General features: G+C 37.6%; 1 protein-coding gene across 2 annotated transcripts in view; it reads left to right on the top strand.

The window, feature by feature from the left end:
• ednraa (endothelin receptor type Aa) overlaps positions 1–22,540 on the top strand; it is a 48,240-nt gene extending 25,700 nt beyond the window's left edge. For both annotated transcript variants that reach the window (XM_055158558.1, XM_020930681.2), the window contains exons 4-8: positions 11,545–11,743; positions 17,924–18,076; positions 19,617–19,750; positions 19,844–19,952; positions 21,851–22,540. In XM_055158558.1, coding sequence (XP_055014533.1) covers positions 11,545–11,743; positions 17,924–18,076; positions 19,617–19,750; positions 19,844–19,952; positions 21,851–21,988 — 733 coding nt within the window. In that variant the 3' untranslated portion in view covers positions 21,989–22,540. The remainder of the gene's footprint in view (positions 1–11,544; positions 11,744–17,923; positions 18,077–19,616; positions 19,751–19,843; positions 19,953–21,850) is intronic.
• The last annotated feature ends 211 nt before the right edge of the window (positions 22,541–22,751 follow it).

Genomic DNA, 22,751 nt, shown 5'->3' on the forward strand with positions numbered 1-22,751 from the left:
CAATGAGGTGAGTAATAATAGGATTGTAGGAATGCATTGGTAAAGGGGTAGGGTTGTTCGGCTGCTTACAGTTTATAATGAAGTAGACGTCAGGTTCGGTGCCTTTAAATGATGAATGCAGCTTGGGAATTGCTAAAGCTAAAGCTAATATGATGTCAGCCTTAGTCCGTCTTAGAAAAACATGGCCCACTTATGAATCACTACCAGGGGAGTTAGCTGAAGGGGCTTGACAGGGGCAGGGTTTAAAATGAATGAGCCTGTTTTTCACATTTTTATAGAGGAGGTTTTTAACTTTTACGGGGCATTAACTGCGAACACGTAACGTATTTAGATCACCGTGTTACCGTTTATTGGTTGGAAAAAATGCCGTATTCGCCGCAAACGATGTATCATGAGTTTTCACTTTTGTTTTTGAAGTTCACACGACAATTCTCCGTAAATACACAAAAACATGACTCAAGTCTGTACACAACGACCTAACAAACCCGATGATGTGATGTGCAGACCTGTGTGAAGCTGGCCCCCATCAAACGCAAACCTACACAAAAACTATGTCAGTTGTTTGTGCTGTTTTGTGCTGCAAAAAGTTGAATTTGTGCTGCTTTAGTTTTGGAGATATTATTGACTCTTTTATAGGGCAAATTTGGGTCGGCCAGTCACACAGAAAGCTTAAAAATGCTCTAAAACGGCCCAAAATGTTGTCAATTTATGCTGCTTTGTGCTTCAAAAAGTTTCATTTGTGAGATTATGGTTCTTAAAATAATAACAGTTTTATTTTCGGCCAATGACGTCTTCCAAAAGTATGTATTATCAAAAGCAAGTTACTAAAGACTGACACAGACTTTTCCACAGCCTGAGATCGTTTCTGTTCACTAGTTTTGTGGAGTTTTGCTGAAGCTGCCGCCATCAGCTGAGTGGAAATGTCATATAATCTCCGCAAAAATAATAATTAATAATCTAAGACAGGGGTGTCAAACTCATTTTGGTCCAGGGGCCATATCCAACCTACTTTGATCCCAAAGGGGCCGGATCAGGAAACTCATGTCATATAAACCCCAAAAATAGTAATAAGTTCAAATATTTGTGCAGAGAAACACAAATCTATTACAGAAATCTTTTTTAATTGATGAACTCTTTCTTTTACAAAATATTATATTATGAACAACCTGAAACTTTAAGAAAAATACAATTTCAACACAATGTTTCAACATTAACTTGTATGCAAATAGGAATAAGTCAATTTTTCTTGGAAAATCCTGCACTCGGCTCCACTTTTCTCATGTTGGACATTTTTCTGATGAGGGTGTCATGGTCAACAGTCAAAACGATCGTCCTTTAAGAGCGTTTGGAAAGAGACAAGTCTTCATTTGTGCTGCTCTGGTGGGAGGGGCCACGTACAGAGACGCTGGAGACGCTGCTGTGATAAGAGACGCAGAAAATTACCAATATTTTAATAGAAAAAATTATAAAAATATTTTAATAGAAAATCAGCCGAGGGCCAGATTAAAGGTCTTGGAGGGCCGGATCTAGCCCCCGGGCCTTATGTTTGACACCTGTGATCTAAGATATGTTATTAGGTTCTTTTTTCAGACCAAGAGTTTGTTTTTATACCTGACAGTTTCAACTGCTCACTAGTGTCTTCCTCACAAAACAGCGATATTCAAATGTTTTGTATCATTTTCTGCCTGTTTTGAGGTCGTTTAACATTTTTAGGGGCTGGATGACACCATTGACTGAAACCAAAACTAATAATATCTTAAGAACCAGAATCGCACAAACCAAACTTTTTGCAGCACAAACGAAGCACAAACGGTTGACACAATTTTGAGTCATTTTAGAGCATTTTCAAACTTCCTGAGGGAGTGTCCGACCCTAATTTGACCTATAAAAGAATCGTTAATCTCTCCAAAACTAAGGAAGCACAAACAAAACTTTTTTTTGCAACACAATTGAAAGACTTAGTTCTTTTGTAAGTTTGCGTTTGATGGGGGACCAACTTCATGGAGGTGCAGTAGTTTCATTTGTGCGATTATGGTTCTTAAAATAATAACAGTTTTATTTTCGGCCGATGACGTCATCCAAAAAGTCTGTATTATTATATAAAATATGAACTAAAAGCAAGTTACTAAAGACTGATACAGAATTTTCCACAGCCTGAGATCGTTTCTGTTCACTAGTTTTACAGAGTTTTGCCGTCACATGAGCAGAAATGACGTCATCTAATTTCAAAAATAATAATTAATAATTTTAGAAATATACTCGCACAAGTGAAAACTGTCACAGCACAAAACAGCACAAATAAAATGCAAATGTTTCATATAATTTTCTGTCTGTTTTGAGGCTGTTTAAAGTTTTGAGGAGCTGGACGACGTCATTGGCTGAAAATAAAACTTAATATCTTAAAAACCATAATCACACAAACAAAACTTTTTGCAGCACAAAGGAAGCACAAACAATTTACATCATTTTTGTGCAGGATTGCATTTGACGGGGGCCAACTTTACCCAGGTCTGCACATCGCATCAGGTTTAAGTTGTTGGTACAGATTTGTATCGTGGTTTTGTATATTTACGGAGAATTGTCGTGGGGGAGCATGGTTGACACCGTTCTTAACAACTTGACAAACCTGTGATGTGATGTGCCGATAACGCTCTGAAGGGGGTGCAGTAGTTTCTTGATAGTGCTTGATCATCTTGTTGATGATTTTTGTGACTATATTTGAATTCTGTCTTAGTTTTTGTTCAAATTTTTCTTATTCTGTGTCTATCTGGCAAGTGTGAGTGAGTGTCTGTGTGTATTGTTGTGTTGATTTTGTTTTTCTATGTTTTATTTTGAATTTATGCTGCCTCATGTCCAGTGTTGGGAAGGTGACTTTTAAAATGTAATCCCCTACAGATTACAGATTACATACACCAAAATGTAGTTTGTAACTGAATCCATTAAATTACTTAAAGTGAGTAACGTAATCTGAATACTTTGGATTACTTGGTTTGCTGTAGAGAAGCAAAGACTCGGACATCTTCACGTAAGATGTTTTGTCTGCTAAAATAAATAAAAATAATAAAAAGTCCAGACTTTACTTAACCAAATTAAAAATATTATTGATAGAAGAGGAGGAGACATGGTCCGCACGGCATGATTTACTCCTTTTAAATCCTGTGTGAGACATAGTTCAGACCTGGTTTAGTCCTGGTTGAATCCTGGTTTAGATGTGGTTTATTCTTGGTTTAGTCCTCGTGTGGATCTGGTTTAGACATGGTTTTAGTCCTGGTTTAGTTCTGGTTTAGTCCTAGTTTAGACCTGGTTTTAGACCTGGTTTAGTGTCCGGCAAAAAAAAAAAAAGGGATATAGCCCAAAATGTGAAAACAGGAAAATACCTCTGTGTAATCCATTTATTTCAACCAAGTAACTGTAATCCAATTACCACTCACTTAAACAGTAACTGTAACCAAATACAGTTACTCATAATTTGTACTCTGATTACATAACTCTGGTACATGTAATCTGTTATTCCCCAACACTGCTCATGTCTGCCATACAATCTGTTTTTTGTTGTCGAAAACAGGATGGCGAGACATCTCAAGGGCTTATTCTCCAAACAAATAAATTCAAATAAGGCGGATTGACTTCAGAAATGAAATGTGTCAAAAATGAAAGCAATTTTGAAACATGTTAATATGTTTTTTTCTGCAAATATAGCCTTTTCAAAACAATAAAAGCCAACATGGTGATCTAAATATGTTATGTGTTTGCAGTTATTACCCCATAGAAGTCAAATACCTCCGCTTTACGGTGCAGTTATTATTTAGCAACACCAAATAAAAGTTTTTGTACTTTTCTCATCCTCTCATCCTCGGTGAGCTCATCCATAGTGCATTGCCATTAGCCCTGCAGTCCCCCGCCATCTTCAGACAATGGAAATCTTCGGTCTTTTAATAGCAGCATTAAAACTATAATGCCTGTATCACTTTATGCATATGAATAATTCCATCTTAAATGTACTTTTAGTGGTACCTTATCAGAGGTGCTATGGTAAATAAATGATGATTTGGAAGTGCTGCAGTGTCGTCCTATTGTTAAGAGCACTATAGAGCAGCGAGGTACAGGCCGGGAGACAGATTTAATGGGCGAATTCTCAGAAAGGACGATGCCTACAGTGTGTTTACTCGTATTGCTGGTTTCAGATGACATCATAATATTTGATAGGCCTGTATTATCTAAGACCCCGTTTACACTGAAACACAGTATCACCGTATCAGAAACGATCTGCGTCTGGACACGTCGTTTCTGTGTCCACACAACTTTGAGCGTATTTGTTTATGTTTTACAGAAATTAAACTTAAAACCGTATGACTAATTTGTGTAAAATGAGTGCTGAAAAAACATCTCGCTATTGTGCGCTGATGCGGTTCAGCTTTTGTTGGACTAAAGGACACGACTCAGTGGAATATGAGTGTTCTTTCTGTGACAGAGGGGTGTTCTGCTGATGGTGAGTCTGTTCTGTGTTTCTATCGCATTGGAGATGGTTCATGTTAAACTTTTCAGAGATTATACATCTGCAGGTCGTACACACAGACCATATGTATCAGGGGTGTCCAAACTTTTTTTTTATCAAGCGCCACATATCTAAACACAGACGAAGCAGAGGGCTGATCGAGAGCTGGTGCTCATTACAGTGAATAATTGAAATATGTGCATGTTTAACACATTAGAATGATCCATCAGTCCTTTATTCATGCTAAGATCCTTAAAACCACACAATAAATAGTAAATATTGGCTTTTTCAAGGTAGATTTTCAAAACACTTGCAATAAAAAGTTTATTTTTCATTGATGCAAGGTAATTTGGGCCAATTCTCCTGGAAGCCTGAAGGCCAAGAAAAACATGTCTGAGGGCAACATTTGGCCCACGGGCCATTGTTTTGGTGGTGAATTACTTCGCGGCGCATAGACCTACATCAGTGTATCAATGTTTTCAGGCGTCCACACAGTGCCAGATCAGACCCGTACTCAGATGCATTCGTGAAAATATTGCAATAAATATTGTACCGTGAGATGCAATACAGTAAAATATCGTACTGAGAGATTTGGATATTGTTACATCCCTATCTCCTACATAACCAGAATTGAAAGTAATTTTATTTTTTTGCTAGTACAATTATGCTTTTGTTTACATCCATTACGTATGATGATTATTATTTTTCTTATGATTATTGTTTAAAAGTAAACTACTCTCACTTAATATTATATTAAGAGAAAATCTAATTGCTCTGAGGCCTCGGCAATTGGTTGGGGGCCCCTCCAGTTTTAGGGGCCCCACGCAGCCGCCTACTTTTGCCTAATGGCAGCGCCGCCTCTGACTCTAACTCTAGTTCTAAAAGAGACTTTCTGTGTTGAAATAAATCTCAGATCAGACGTCAGAAGCCTAACAAACCCTCAGACAGAGCAGTGCTTACAGATAGCGTCACATTATCACGTATTACCGACGGCATCAGCTGCAAAGTTTCAGTCGAGCGCGTTTTGTATCTTTTCAATGTCGGAGGAAGAGAAAAAGGTTGGGTACATTACCACTTATTGAAATATAAATGCCGCCATGTTGTTCTACAGAGAAATTCAAATGTGTCATGAAAAATACATTGTTTTTGCCATGAAATCTTGATGGCGGATTTTACTAAAACATTTCGACAAGTGGTTTCTATTAATGAAACAAACACGCAAACAAGTATGGAGTACATGAGAGACAGACGCCAACAGACCCCTCTGCCAACGCGGGCCAGTCTGGAGGCTCCACGCTAACTATAAATATTGGATCTTCAAAATAAACAATAGATTATCTCTGTTCATTAAAGCTTAACGGTTTCGTAGTCTTCTTGCTGACAGAGCGCTTTGTTGTGTTTGGGGCGATGCCACGCAAGTCTCAAGTTCAACAGAGAAACAGAGATACAAGAGATAGACAGAAAAGAAAAGAAAGAGATGGATGGGATAGATGGACAGATAGATAGATAGATAGATAGATAGATAGATAGATAGACAGACAGACAGACAGACAGACAGACAGACAGACAGACAGACAGACAGATAGATAGATAGATAGATAGATAGATAGATAGATAGATAGATAGATAGATAGATAGATAGATAGATAGATAGATAGATAGATAGATAGATAGATAGAAAAAATAAATTAAAAAAAGAAAGAGAAAGGATGGATGGATAGATAGATAGATGGAGAAATGGATAGATGGATGGAGAAATGGATAGGTAGATAGATAGAAAAAATAAATTAAAGAAAAGAAAGAGAAAGGATATAGATAGATAGATAGATAGATAGATAGATAGATAGATAGATAGATAGATAGATAGATAGATAGATAGATAGATAGATAGATAGATAGATAGATAGATAGATAGATAGATAGAAAAAGGATGGATGGATGGATGATAGATGGATAGATCAATGGATAGATGGATGAATAGATAGAAAGAAAGAAAGAAAGAAAGAAAGAAAGAAAGAAAGAAAGAAAGAAAGAAAGAAAGAAAGAAAGAAAGAAAGAAAGAAAGAAAGAAAGAAAGAAAGAAAGAAAGAAAAAGAAAAAAAAGGATGGATGGATAGATGACAGATGGATAGCTGGATGGATAGATGGATGAATAGACAGACAGACAGACAGACAGATAGATAGATAGATAGATAGATAGATAGATAGATAGATAGATAGATAGATAGATAGATAGATAGATAGATAGATAGATAGATAGATAGAAAAAATAAATAAATAAAAGAAAAAAGAAAGAGAAAGGATGGATGGATAGATAGATGGAGAAATGGATAGATGGATGGAGAAATGGATAGGTAGATAGATAGAAAAAATAAATAAATTAAAGAAAAAAGAAAGAGAAAGGATAGATAGATAGATGATAGAAAGAAAGAAAGAAAGAAAGAAAGAAAGGATGGATGGATAGATAGATAGATAGATAGATAGATAGATAGATAGATAGATAGATAGATAGATAGATAGATAGATAGATAGATAGATAGATAGATAGATAGGAAAAAACATACTTGAATTATTCATTATTCCTAGTCTTACATTACACACAATGGATTCTTGGTGAGGTTAAAAAGTGCACTGTGTAACTTTTTGGGTTGTTGTGGGTCCCTCACTTGCTTGTTTCTATCATCGCTCTGTCTGGAATGTTCCACAGTGTGACATTAAACAGCTCTACTTTAAATTTATTCAATTACAGGTGGTTTTATAGCTCAAAAATACCTAGAAAAACAACATTCTGACTCTGAGAGGGGTCGCCTCTCCACAGATCTGACCTGTAGCTTGGCCTGGTTTGGTCTCCATGAAGACAGAAAGGTTGAACTATACTGCGAAACATTCCAGACAAAGCAATAACATTTCCAGAGAATTTGACATTTGACATTTGACATTTGACAGACCCTAAACCAGAAAAGTTACACAAGCATCTTTAAATCATGTTATAATGTTGTTACCTCCTCAAAAACATACTGTACCTGGAGTTTGTCTACAAAATGCTTTGTTCCACCTTGTGATGTCATGAAGCGGTAGTTTTCAAGTTAACAGCTCCTTTTACTTTTTGTTCAGTAAAAATTCCAGGGCTGAAATGATCCAAATGAGTCTAGAAATCCAAATGATTGTAGTGAAGGTCTGTGGAGTTTAAAGACACAATGGAGCACTTCCTGTATTACCACGTGACATCACAAGGTGGAACAGAGTGTTTCTGTTTGAGAACTCAGCCTAAATGTGCAGGGTTTGTGTGTTTAAGTATCAAAAACTTGTGTAATGTCCTTGAAATGACACCAGCAAATTTGTACTGCAAAAAGTAATATCTAGATCAGTTAAAATGCCTTAAATGTGCACTGTGTAACTTTTCTGGCAGAGGTTCCATCACCTGCTTGTTTCTATGGATACGTCATCACTCTGCCGAGAATGTTCCACAGTATGACATTAAATAGCTCTACTTTACATTTATTCAAATTACAGGTGGTTTTATCGCTCATAAATACCTAGAAAAACAACATTCTGACTGTGAGCGGGGTCGCCTCTCCACAGATCTGACCTGTAACTTGGTCTGGTTTGGTCTCCATGATGATAGAAACGTTTTTTGTCTGTTTACACGAGAACACTTGCAGGTAAAACGACTAAATGTTTTATCGGAAGTGCCTTTCGTTTAGACCAGGGGTGTCAAACTAATTTTGGTCCGGGGGCCGTATCCAACCTACTTTGATCCCAAAGGGGCCGGATCAGAAAACTCATGTCATATAAACCCCAAAAATAACAATAAGTTCAAATATTTGTGCAGAGAAACGCAAATCTATTACAGAAATCTTTTTAAATTGATGAACTCTTTCTATTACAAAAAATTATAATATTATGAAAAAAAAAATGCTATTTCAACACAATGTTTTAACATGAACTTGTTTGCAAATAGGAGTAAGTCCATTTTTCTTGGAAAATCCTGCACTCGGCTCCACTTTTCTCATGTTGGACATTTTTCTGATGAGGGTGTCACGGTCAACAGTCAAAACGATCGTCCTGTAAGAGCGTTTGGAAAGAGACAAGTCTTCATTTGTGCTGCTCTGGTGGGAGGGGCCACGTACAGAGACGCTGGAGACGCTGCTGTGATAAACACCACAGAAAATTAACAATATTTTAATAGAAAATATGATTAAAATATTTTAGTAGAAAATCAGCCGAGGGCCAGATTAAAGGTCTTGGAGGGCCGGATCTGGCCCCCGGGCCGTATGTTTGACACCTGCGGTTTAGACGGTGACGGCGTTTTTGGGGCTTAAAAACGCAAAAATAAAAACCACCCTCCAGAGTGGAAAAGTTGAATACTCTCCACCGTAGTGTTTCTGTCTACACTGCCCAAGACACGGAACTCTGGTCAGATCTGCTCAGGTCACGTACGCGTTTACGTCACATACATACAGTACACAGAAACAAACATGTCGGATGGCATGCATACCCAATCGAATTCCACACACTGTTGCGTCACCATATGCACGCAGATTTCCTCCTGAAAACGCTCATCTAAACGCGGAATAAAAACTGAAGATGCAACGCCACATGATATAAACTTAGCCTTAATGCCATACTGTGGAACATTCCAGACAAAGCAATAACTTTTTTCTCCATACGGCAAAACATTTGACGGACCCTCCACCAGAAAAGTTACACAATGCGCCTTTAAATTAAGAACATTTGACTTGACTTTTTGAGTAGATTCAACTTGACACGTAAACTTTTCTACTACAAATAAGTGTGTTTTTCTTAATTAAATTTTTTTTAAGAGCAAAGAGTTATTGTTTTTCTCATCTTAAATGTACCAACATGTTTTTTTTCATGTCCATTCTTTCATTTGTAATTCAAGTGATTTGAACTTGGCTGGATTTTAGTTCTTACAAGGATGTTTCTTGTTTCCAAATATTACTTTCACATCTCATTCATCGTTTTCGGTTTCAAGATTACTAAATATTTGCCGCTTGTTGATTTTGTTTTGTCATTTTGTGGTTTTGGGCCTGTTCACTCAAGGCCTTCTAAAGGGTATACCACAGTCACACCGTTTTGTATACATTTTTTGAATAGTTTTTTTGAATTTACTCACTTACCCAGCCTTGAACTTTAGAGAACGAAAGAACTGTACCTAGATAAGATCTGAGACTGTAATTTTGACCCCCCTGGCAGGTATTTATGTAAAGTAAAAAAATATATATGATAAATGTGACTTTTTTTTAAGGTACTACAAATTTTTATTGTCTTAAAAACAGTTGAAATGGTTTGCAGTGTTCCAAAGTTATTCCTCACTTACCTTATGCATTCGGAGCATCCTAATTATTCACCACAATGAGTTTATAAGCACTTTTCACGCATGCTAATGTGCACTTCCTGATTATCATACATGAAAACACTTTAGAGCAGACTTACGTATATGATCTCAAGAGCTGTTTGTACGATATATCTGTACAAAGCAAAAACAGGAGGGTTAAAATTTCAGGGTGACATATATGTTTGAGTTGTTTTTAACACAAAAAGTGTTATTTTAACAATTTGAAAGTTAAATGCGGGTTTGAGTTGGATATAGTTGAAGTCAGTTCAACTTCCCTTAGTGTTAATTCAACTTCTCTTAGTGTTAATTCAACTTTCTCTAGTGTTAAATCAACTTCCCTTAGTGTTAATTCAACTTCCCCAGTGTTAATTCAACTTCTCCTAGTGTTAATTTAACTTCCATAGTGTTAATTGAACTTTCAAAGTGTTAATTCAACTTCCCTTAGTGTGAATTCAACTTCCCCTGGTGTTAATTTACCTTCTCCTAGTGTTAATTCAACTTCTCCTAGTGTTAATTCAACTTTCCCTAGTTTTAATTAAACTTCCTTTGGTGTTAATTCAATTTCGCTTAGTGTTAATTCAACTTCTCTTAGTGTTATTTCAACTTCCCTTAGTGTTATTTCAACTTCCTTTAGTGTTAATTTGGCACCTCCCTCCCACCACTTCAAACTCCCACGAGAGAAGACCAGTTTGAACCAGTTTTTCCACATAATTTCATCTTAAATTAACTAAAATAAAGTGTAAAAATAAAACAACTCTGTGTGTTGTTTAGCTAAATCAGTATAACTCTACAAAGTGTTATCTGTTTACGCACAAAATGTAAATATAACTCTTGATTTCGGGGTTAAACAGGAACTTTGGTTCAGTGTTACTTCATTAACATTTCCAAAAAAGTTAAATTAACTCTAGAACATACTGAACTTATATAAACCCTGAGAAAAAGTTAAAACTGATTCTGTGAGAGTCAATTTTAACACTCCACTTTTTGCTGAGTTCTGTGGCGAGACATTTTTTGTTCAAATACATGAGAAAAAAAATTGATACAGGCCCTTTAAATGTTACAAAACTCAAATTAAAATGCTGTTTTCAAGTTTCTAGAAACATCTCCAATCTTTCTGACAACTTACACTGCCGGACAAAAGTTTCAGAACACTAAATTTTTTCCAGTTTTTTACCATTTACTGTTGACCAAAACATATTCTAAACTTTTGTTTCATGAAAGTGTCCACCTTTGGCAGATTTAACAGCTGAACACACTAGATAGTAGATAGATAATAGAAATCAAGTATCCTTAAGAAAGTTCTTCCCAAGTCTGTTGCAGAAGTTTCCATAAATGTGTGGCACTTGTAGGTTGCTTCACTCTTCTGTTCAGTTCATCCCAAACCAGCTCGATGGGGTTTAAGTCTGGACACTGTGCTGCTGGACACTTCATGTTTTCAAGTTTACCGTCTTGTTCTTTTTTCCTGAGGTAGTTTTGGCAGAGCTTGGACTTGTGTTTTGTATCTTTTATCTTTTTTTAAACCTCTGTCTGTTCGAGTTCTTACCTTTGTACAATTTCAAGCTCTTTATTGGACTTGCACGACTTGAATTGCAATAAATAACTGGAAAAATTAGGGTGTCTACAGTTTGCTGGGTACTGTACATGGACCAAATTTGACAGCCTCTCTCATCGTTTTCTTTGCGTTTCCCAGGTATCGAGCTGTGGCCTCCTGGAGCAGAGTTCAGGGCGTGGGCATCCCTCTGTTCACCGTGATCGAGATCGTGTCCATCTGGGTCCTCTCGCTCCTCCTCGCCGTCCCAGAGGCCATCGGTTTTGACATCGTCCCGTTCACCTACAGAAACCAGACGTACCGCACCTGCATGCTCAACCCCCAGTCCGACTTCATGATGGTAAGAAAACCGTTCTCATGTGACGGGTTACAAAATGACAGTTAAAGGAGACTTATGTAAAACTTGTGCCATGATGACCAATTTATGGAAGCCGGGAGGGCTCATAACAAATGCAAACGCCACAACAAATACAAATGCGACAATACAACAAAAAGCCACAACAAACTAAAAAAAAGCCACAACGGAAGTGACCGCGGGACTCTGTTTTAACACAAATACAGCAACACAAACGCAAATGCCACAACACAACAAAAAGCCACAACACAAATACAAATGCCACAACATAACAAAAAGCCACAACAAACCCAAAAAAGCCACAACACAGGCAAAAACAGCCACAAGGGAAGAGACCGCGAGACTTTATTTTAATACAATGCGCCACAACACAAATACAAAGGCCACAACACAAATACAAATGCCACAAACAAATACAAATGCCACAACACAAATGCAAATGCTCCAACACAAACGCAAATGCACAACACAAAAAAGCACAACAAAATGCCACAACATAACAAAAGCCACAACAAACCAAAAGCACAACACGGCAAAAACAGGGGAAGTGACCAACGCCACAACACAAATACAAATGCCACAACAAAACAAAAAGCCACAAAGGAAGTGACCACGGGGCTCTATTTTCCGACGGACCAAGCGATGGTCAGTGACATCGATCCTGGCCACAAAACAATAAATTACTTATACTTACGTTTCCAACTTCATTCACTTTTCCATTCCTTTACTTTTCACTTTCTTGTTCTTCTTCAACTTTTCCCATTCACTTCCCATTTGACCCTTTAACGCTTCGCTTGGTCCGTCAGAAAATAGAGTCCCATGGTCACTTCCGTTGTGTTTTTTTTGGTTTGTTGAGGCGTTTGCATTTGTTGCGGTGTTTGCATTAAAATAGAGTCCCGCAGTCACTTCCATTGTGGCTTTTTGGTGTGTTGTGGCTTTTTGTTGTGTTGTTGCATTTGTACATGTTGCAGAGTTTGCATTTGTTATGAGCCCTCCTGACTTCCGTACTATTTGAATCTGAAAGCGGAAGAAGCCAAAAATTTTTTACTTTTGTTACATTCTCTTGAGAGAAAAGCCCAGACATCTTCCCTGTCCACAAATGCACAAATCACTTCCCTCTGCACATTTTCCCAAACAAAATAGTCAGTATTTTTGCTAAAATAGGCTGAAGTTCTTATGTCTGCGTCACCATTTAGTTTGGGATCTTTTGAGCACTGCGTCTTTGAACGAATTTGAACAAAAATCAACTTGTGAACTTAAGAATCCATCTTGTTGTGTAAGGTTAGTTTTAGGCCTGTCTTGGGGTAAATAAAATGTAAAAAAAAAAAAAAAAAAGATCTTCAGACAGATGTTATAGTTGGATTATTATGTATTACTAGACAAAAATAATAATCTGCCTGTAAATATTTTTTCTTTCACTTTGGTGCAGATTGTGAAGGGTTAAATCAGAGACAAAACAAGCCGTAGGAGAAAAACAAACTTGAATGTGAAAGTATCTTAAAGTGAAAGCGCTTCTCCAGGTTTGAATTTCATTGTTTGGAGGTTTGGGTATGAGAGCCTGTAAATGTAACCTGGCACACACTCACACACAGAGCTATTTTGGTTTGGCACAATGATATTGAGGCTGTAAAATCAATAACAGAAGATAACATATCTGGTAAATTACAGAAGCTCTGAGAGGCAAATAAAAGAAAAAGAGGCATGTTATTTGGGCTCTATTTTTTTTTTTTTTATTAAATTTTTCTCATTTTTATTTTTTTTATTTTTTTTATGTTTATTTTAAATTTGCACCAACAACTCAAAATTGTTTCTTGTCTTTGTTTTTTGTTTTTTTGTTGTTATTGTTGTTGTTTTTTTTTGTTTAGGTTTTTTTTTTTTTGTTTGTTTGTTTTTTTGTTGTTGTTTTGTTTTTTTTTTTACTTAAAAAAAAAACTTTAAAAACTAAAAAAAAAAAAAAAATGTATAGACCCGTGTCACGCCCAAAGCAGCCTGGGCCCATTGTAATGGAAATGCTTCCAAACAATGCCAGTGGAAACGAGACTTAAATCATGCATATTTTATATACATACATACATACAGTACTGGTCAAAAGTTTTAGAATACCACACTTTTTACTTTTTACTATTTACTGTTGACCAAAGCATATTCTAAACTTTTGATTCATGAAAGTGTCCACCTTTGGCTTTATTAACACACAAATCCTACACATATATGCTGAGTGTTGTAGTCAAGAGCGCACTAATCGAGACCAAGACCTGTCCGAGAACACAGGGTCCCGAGACCAAGACAAGACCAAGACCTCTGAGGGTTGACATCGAGACAAGACCAAGACCTCTAAGGGATGACATCGAGACATGAAAAAGACCTCTGAGGGTTGAGATCGAGACATGACCAAGACCTCTGAGGGTTGAGATCGAGACATGACCAAGACCTCTGAGGGTGAGATCGAGACATGACCAAGACCTCTGAGGGTTGAGATCGAGACATGAAAAAGACCTCTGAGGGTTGAGATCGAGACATGACCAAGACCTCTGAGGGTCGAGATCTTGAGACATGACCAAGACCTCTGAGGGTTGAGATCGAGACATGACCAAGACCTCTGAGGGTTGAGATCGAGACATGACCAAGACCTCTGAGGGTCGAGATCGAGACATCTGAGAGATTGACGAGACATGACCAAAAGACCTCTGAGGGTCGAGATCGAGACATGAGACCTCTGAGGAGATCGAGACATGAAAGACCTCTGAGGGTCGAGATCGAGACATGACAAAGACCTCTGAGGGTCGAGATCGAGACATGACCAAGACCTCTGAGGGTCGAGATCGAGACATGACCAAGACCTCTGAGGGTCGAGATCGAGACATGACCAAGACCTCTGAGGGTTGAGATCGAGACTCGAGAAGATGAGACTCTGAGGGTTGAGATCGAGACATGACCTCTGAGGGTTGAGATCGAGACATGACCAAGACCTCTGAGGGTTGAGATCGAGACATGACCAAGACTTTTAAAGGCCGAGACCACGGCCCATCGAGATCAAATCAAGACCATCTTTATCATTTTCTACATTTATTTATATTTTAGTGACTTTGGCACATATACACTACCGGTCAAAAGTTTTAGAACACCACATTTTTTACAGTTTTTTACTGTTTGCACTCTGAAATTAAAGCAGAGAATAAATAAGTAATTTGAGTTTTAAAAAGAATCATGGAATGAATGTATAGACCAAAACGTATTCTAAACTTTTGATTGATGAAAGTGTCCACCTTTGGCAGATAGAACAGCTGAACACACTCGTGGCTCGTTCTTTTTACAACAGAAATCAAATATTCTTCAGAAAGTTCTTGCCAAGTCTGTCGCAGAAGTTCCCATAAATGTGTGGCACTTGTAGGTTGCGTCACTCTTCTGTCCAGTTCAATCCAAACCAGCTCGATGGGGTTTAAGTCTGGACACTGTGCTGGAAACTCCATGTTTTCAAGCTTTACTATCTTGTTATTTTTCCCTGAGGTAGTTTTGGCAGAGCTTGGACTTGTGTTTTGTTATCTTTATCTTTTTTTTTTAACCTCTGGCTGTTCAGTTCTTAAGTTTGTACGATTTCAAGCTCTTCATTGGACTTGCACGACTTGAACTGCAATAAATACCTGGAAAAATTAGGCTGTTCTAAAACTTTGTAAGTGTACATAAACATGTTTTTAGGTAAAGAAAAGATATACCGACTTTAACTTCTTGGGTTCTTTTTAAAGACAATGCAGTAAAGTGTGTTTACCTTGTTGACATGTTTCTAGCAGCCGAAACATGTCAACAAGGTAAACACACTTTACTGCATTGTCTTTAAAAAAGAACCCAAGAAGTTATAAGAAAACAAAATGAACATCTTTTGCTTAAGATATACCGACTGTTCAGACTTAAAATAGTTTAACAAATCTGGTTCTTGGTTGTGATTCTGACCCCAAACGAGCCCACATTAAGTAGATTAACGTAAGTATAGACACGGTTCTTTACATAGTGCGGTTCTATTGTCAAATACTGATCACAAGATAAAACTAATTCTCCGTGTTGTATCCCTTTAAGAGCCGTTCCCTGGGCTTACAGCGATCAGGCCCTCGTACACGGTCAGAGCACATAATTGATTGCAGGCCAAGTGCAATTACAGAGCCCGAAGCCACATGTGTTTGTGTACCACATGTACGAGCCTCAAATATCCGCTCCTCCATGCCAGCCGTCGTAAAAAAAACAGTGAAGGAGTAGTGCTGAAACCAAGGAAAATGTTTGGTCTGAGAGCGTGTTTACGGTACGGAGCCGCAGAGAGCAGGGTGGCCCCATTACACCGCGGCGAAATTAGAAGAAGGTGCTCGTAACAACGTACAGAGAAGCCATGGCCGTTAAGTACTGGCGTTATGGCGAGAGGGAGCGCAGGGAGCGGCTGGAGATCAGGACGATGTGGTCGGTTTGGTTTAACAACGCTAAAGCTCTATGAAATACAAGTGAGGTTTTTATTTTATGGTAATTAAAGGAGGCCCATTCCCCAAATAGACTTCTCAGCGCTTTTAACCATGTTTACTTGTTTCTTTTCACCATTTACTCACTCCAAGTTTTATTTGCAGTGATTTGTGCTTGTTTGAATCATTTTTAATCGCTTATTTTCAAGATCGTCGACTCCCGTTTTAACCAAAAACAGTATAAAAACATTTGTTGTTCATGTTTTTCCAAAGTAAATGTTCTTAAGTGTGGTTTTAAATTCATGTATCATTCATTCATTTGTTTTTTCAAAATAAAACTAAAAATAATAAAACAAAAAAACAACAGTTTTCATCATTATTTGTCTTCAAAACCAAAATGAAAAAACAGATAATGATTCGTTTTTTCAGTTTTTGATTTTGGATTTAAATGAAGAATGAATAAAATGGATAATGGCTGTTTTCTGTTTCCGTGACTTAAACTGAGATGCTGGATTGAACCAGGATTGAACCAGGACTGAACCAGGACTAAACCAGGATTGAGTGTCGAGAAGGCCGCATAGACTGTCGGGTGATCAGGACTGAGACCAGGACCAGACTGGAACAAAGACCGGGACTGAGACCAGGACTGAGACTGGGACCAGACCGGGGCTGAGAACAGGACCAGACCAGGACCAGACAAGGACTGAGACTGGGACCAGAAATGAGACTGGTTTAGTCCTGGTTCAGTCCTGTTTTAGTTGTATTTCAGTCGTGTTTTAGTCCTGTTTTAATCCTGGTTTAGTCCTGGTTCAGTCCTGGTTCAGTCCTGTTTTAGTCCTGGTTAAGTCCTGGTTCAGTCCTCTTTTAAGTCCGGATTCAGTCCTGGTTCAGTCCTGGTTCAGTCCTGGTTCAGTCCTGGTTCAGTCTTGTTCAGTCCTGTTTTAGTCCTGGTTCAGTCCTGGTTTTAGTCCTGGTTCAGTCCTGGTTCAGTCCTGGTTCAGTCCTGGTTCAGTCCTGGTTCAGTCCTGTTCAGTCCTGTTTTAGTCAGTCTGGTTTAGTCCTGGTTTAGTCCTGGTTCAGTCCTGGTTAAGTCCTGGTTCAGTCCTCTTTTAAGTCCGGATTCAGTCCTGGTTTCAGTCCTGGTCAGTCCAGTCCTGGTTTAGTCAGTCATCAAAAGTCCGGCATCACAGTTTAAGTCACAGAAACATTTTTGATGTTGGCAGATGGCAGACAGATTTTCTTATATTGCGCAAAGTTGCCTTAAAACCAGAAAGAAATGTCATGAAACAAGTCATTTAAAGTGCTAATGACAAGTTAGTCTACTTGTTTGTACTCACTAATGTACACAAAAATATTATCTGACAAAAACAAATATAAGAAAACACTTTTATTTTGTTTAAATCAAGTTTAAAGTATTAGAAAAACTGTTTCTTTTGTGAAAAATGTGCCAAACGTGTGTGAAGCCACTTCCACTGTAATTTTCAACACATGTTTTAACATTTCTTCACAAATTGTTTCTTGATTGGTGTAAAATTATAATTTAAATTTACAACCGCTGTAATCCCACCAAATTAAATCAAAATTTGACATAATAAAAATCAGTTCTACTATTGCACAGGCTTAAAACCAGCAGAATTATGGCTGCAGTGAAATGAAAAATCATAAGTACAGAGAGTTGTGAGTATGTTTTTGTTGAATTTAACGACCTGTGCTTGTTTTGTTTCAGTTCTACAAAGATGCAAAGGACTGGTGGCTGTTTGGGTTTTACTTCTGCGTTCCTCTGACCTGCACGGCCATCTTCTACACGCTCATGACTCTGGAGATGCTGACCCACAGGAACGGCAGTCTGCGCATCGCCCTCAGCGAACATCTCAAACAGGTACTTGGATTACAACACAATAGTACTTAAGGACTGCACTGGAAAGTTTTTAATAACACTCAAGGATGGATCCATTTGTCCTACATGGATATGAGCTGATGACTGACATTTGCTGATACCAATATTTAGCTTTTATAGTTCATAGCAAAGCCCACATTTATCTTCCCGATTAAATTGTTCCATCTGTAAAAATAGTAACAATATGTATTTATCTGAAATCTAAAACTGTATTTTTCAGACTATAAGTCGCTCCGGAGAATAAGTCACACCAGCCCAAAAATGCATAATGAAGAAGAAAAAAACATATATAAGTTGCATCGGACTATAAGTAGCACTTTTTAGAGGAAATTTATAGCAATAATAGAGAACAACAGACTGTTAACGTCACATATGAACAGTTCTTCAGATAAACTATAGCATAAACAACAGAACAAGTTAACCAAACTCTCCATCTCACTCCAAATCACTAAATCCATTCAATTCTTCATCCTCTGTGTCACTTCAGAGCAACTCCTCGACCTCTGGAGGTAAACAGAGCGACGCAAACTCTTCTGTTTCGCTGTCGTCAGGCTCAGCATCAGTTCCAGTTAGAATTAATCAGGACTTTTTGAATCCCGACAGGATGGTTTCGGTGTCACTGAAGTCCAGGCTTTGTCCATCCGTCCAATGACTTCTATTAAAGTTTCATGGTGCATCCTCCCAGTGTCACAAGTTTCTCGCTCACTGCAAACTTTCTTTCTGCTGCTCAATTACTGTTTTCAGATGCAGATTTCACGACTTGCAGCTTGTAATCTGCAAAATATGATTTTCTTTGTGTTCAGTCTTCTCAGTCGTCTTTATACGTTTGTTTAAATGTTAAATTTTCAGTGGTTCAGAAGTAACGGTGCGATCGACTGACATGATACAGACAGGACAGAGGCTCTTTCTGCAGGAGACATGCGCAGTAGAGCCAAGTGACAGTGGTACAGGAGGAACAGGAGCAGCAGATACTCACACACAAGACTAGAACCTCTCTGTCAGTGTGAAAATTTTAATATATAAGTCGCAGGAAACACCCAAACCATGAAAAAAGTACAACTTATAGTCCGAAAAATACAGTATGTGTGTGTAAAGTTACAGCACATAACACTGTTCTCATTAGTCTTGCTCGAAAACATCAAGTATCAAGCATTGGTATAACTTGATTTAGACAAAATAAATAAATAAAAAGTCGCCCTTTGCTTTGAGCTTTGTTGTGCAATTTTGGCATTTCTTAATCCTGAGGCAAAACTGTGAAGTGAAAACCATTTCAGGAGACTTCATCAAGAAGCTCAGAAGAAGAGAAGGTCAAGGTTTTGCAAAGGGTGGAAACTTTGAGGATTTTAATCTAATTTGTAAAAAAAAAATAATAATAATAGTTGAGTTACTTCTGTTTTTTTCTTTATATCTTGCATCTTGTACATGATGTCTTCCGAATGAATGATGAATGAAGGGTGCGTGCAAACTGTTGAGGTTGTAGATATTCTGTGAGACTCATAGTAAACATGTTTTACTTTTGCAGAGGAGGGAAGTGGCCAAAGCCGTCTTCTGTCTGGTTCTCATATTCGCTCTGTGCTGGTTCCCGCTGCATCTGAGCCGGATCCTGAAGAAGGTGGTGTACTACCCCAACGATGAGTCACGCTGTGAACTTTTCAAGTGAGTCACTGTCCCAAACGATTCTCCTAAAACAAACCTACGATAAGCAGACACCAGATGTGTGTTTTTATTTTTTTTTACTTTCACTTTCAGTTTCCTGTTGGTTCTTGATTACGTCGGCATCAACCTCGCCACCATCAACTCCTGCATCAACCCCATTATCTTGTACTTCGTCAGCAAAAAGTTCAAGAACTGTTTCAAGGTGAGACACAAGCAGGTCTCCAAAACAGTCGTCTATTTTGACTATTGATACTTTTCAGCTGAGTTTTTAACATTCCCCGGGGGGTAGGGTGCATCGTTTGCTCAACTTTTTGAAAAATGTTTGAAAATCAATCTGTACCTAGTATCAGTTTTTTTACACTTGTCAAAGTAAACTTCCATGAGAAATTCTGAAATTCTATTGATGTTTACTGAATCCACCAACCCTCTGAAGTTTAGTGCAGAAACCTTAAATCTGAGCTGAAAAATCTGTTTTTCTTTAATAACATCAAAACTAATTAATTTAGCCCTAATAGTTTCAATATAAGATGAATATAAATATGGACATTGTGGATCATTTGGTACCAGTTTTATGTCTCTATCTTCATTCGTTTCTGAGATATGGTTTCTCTGGGACTTCAAGGATCTTGAATAAGCAATTATTATTTAAAAAATAATAATAATAAAAATAGATTATTCTGCCAGAGTCCTTATGGACACCTTTAAAATGGAACTTCAGAGTCTTGGTGGACCCAGTAGATCTTATTCAGTTGTGCAAATATTCCACAGATTTTCTTTTAATTTGTATTGTCACGTTTTAAAATTGGGTACAAATTGAATTTCTGACATTGGGGCAAATGATGCAGCCTACTGGAGGTGTGACGCTAACTGTAGGCACTGCTCTGTCTAAAGCTGTTAAATTAGACTTTAATCTAAGCAGTCTGATCATAAAGAACTGGCTTAGTTGGAACTACAATGAGTGAGCTGATTTGTGTCTCTCACATCTAAAATTACAGTAACAGTACAGAAAAGTGAAATGTTTGAAAAATAATAAAGCGCCGCTACAACGAAGATGAAAATATAAAGTCGAAGTAGTGGGACGCTTGATAAAATAATGTTTATGCCACTACTCCGACAATAAGACGTCAAAGTCTAAAAAGCGGCATGTTGGAATAGCAGCATGTACCCAACACACTGTATGATAAAATACATTTTCCTGTTTTATATTTACCATGTGGCCCTTGTCCTTGCTTAATCCTTCTGTTGTGCTGGCAGGTCCTGTAGACCAGTGTTTCTGAAAGACTTGGGTCACCTTGTCACAATCTAATAATATACAGTTCTGACACATATTGAAACCTTAAGACATGTTTAGTATGATTTCTAATCTTTTTGTAATTATTTTATTGACTATTTTGTTCTAATATTGCTGGTTCAGTTGAATGAAAAGAAAAAGAAATTATCTACATTTAATGTCCAAATAGGCGACTTATGGATCCTTTTATTGCTGCTTCAATTAATTCATTGTTTAAATCCTGAGTAATATTAATTGTTTAGAGAGACACGATCACTCAGTCAACAATAAAATATCCTCATTAATGTTCAAAATTGGTCAGATTCACCTTTATTTTGTGACTTAATAATGTCTATTGACTTGGGTCGCGAAGATTTGTGACTTTTAAAATATGGGTCCCAAGAAAAGAAGTTTGGGAAACAAAAACTCTGAATTAGAAGAAATAAAAGGTTAAATTAAAGGCCCTTTAAAAGGACAGGATAATGAAAACAGACTTTCCAATCCCAGAGATATAGTAAAGCATTTAGTAATCTCACTTAACGTCTCACTTACTGTACGTGGCATGACTATTATCTAAAGAGCAAAGACAGATTTTAAGACTTGCGTAAACACAAAAATGACTCATGGTCCGTGATACAGGGATGAGTCTCGGTGAGCAACGTCTCCCATCTGCCCCGTTTGGGTTTACGGTCTCAGGTTGTACTTTTAAAAGTCAGAGCTGGCCCCGCAGAGATAAACCATGACTACTCTTCTCACGTAACACGCACGAAGCCCTCGAGTCTGCGATGTATTTGAACGCTAATGTTTACTTTTCCCAAATCTCTCCCCAGTCGTGCCTCTGCTGCTGGTGCTACTCAGACAACCAGGTCAGCAGCATCGGACAAATGAACGGGACCAGTATCCAGTGCAAGAGTCCAGAGCCAAACAACCTCCTCACGGATCGAAGTTTGAGGAAAGACAGCGACTGAAATGTCAAAAAAAAAAAAAGTGTAAGACTATGAGCTCAACTTGAAGCACTTGGAGACAGCGGACTCTGTTTGAGAAAGTAAAAAAAAAAAATCTCGGAAAATTGAAGCGTTCAGTGGTGACATACTTCGTGGATTAAGTCATCGTTGTCAGTAATTCATGGCGGGAAACATGGATTTTTTTTCTCTACTGCCCCCTATGGCTGGAGGTGGTATTTACAGACGTTTTAAACCACTTAAACTCCAATAAGCAATATTATTTTATGGGTGAATATTCGTTCATATGTGAATTCACTTGATAGTTAGCAGGCAGTGTTTTATTTTTTCAATTTTTGTGCCTTTTATAGTTGGAAATTGAATTGTAACTTGAATCGTAGAATCTATATAGAACAGACCTTTAGATAAATAAGCTACCAGTCAAATATTTGGACACACCTTCTCATTCCGTGTAGTTTTTCTATGGCAGAGTTGGGGGCTTGCAAGTCGTGATTTGAACTTGAGTAACTATTTTTAGGACTTGAGACTTGACTTGATAAAACAGACAAGGACTTGGGACTCGACTTGAGGCCTGTAACTTGATACTTAGACTAGTTGACAAATTAACTTTCATTAAGCACTCTTAAATCTTAACTATTTCTGTTCTGACCTTAAAAATTTGCACTCTTGTCAATATATTTGAAAAGGAAAAATGAGCATTTCTACAACTCTTATATAAATACTCACATACCATGACTTTTTAAGTACAATTTATTTTAAAAAAAGTATA

This window comes from Boleophthalmus pectinirostris, unplaced genomic scaffold, assembly GCF_026225935.1.
Source record: "Boleophthalmus pectinirostris isolate CB_2022bp ecotype Guang Dong unplaced genomic scaffold, ASM2622593v1 HiC_scaffold_22, whole genome shotgun sequence".
Taxonomy (NCBI): domain Eukaryota; kingdom Metazoa; phylum Chordata; class Actinopteri; order Gobiiformes; family Gobiidae; genus Boleophthalmus; species Boleophthalmus pectinirostris.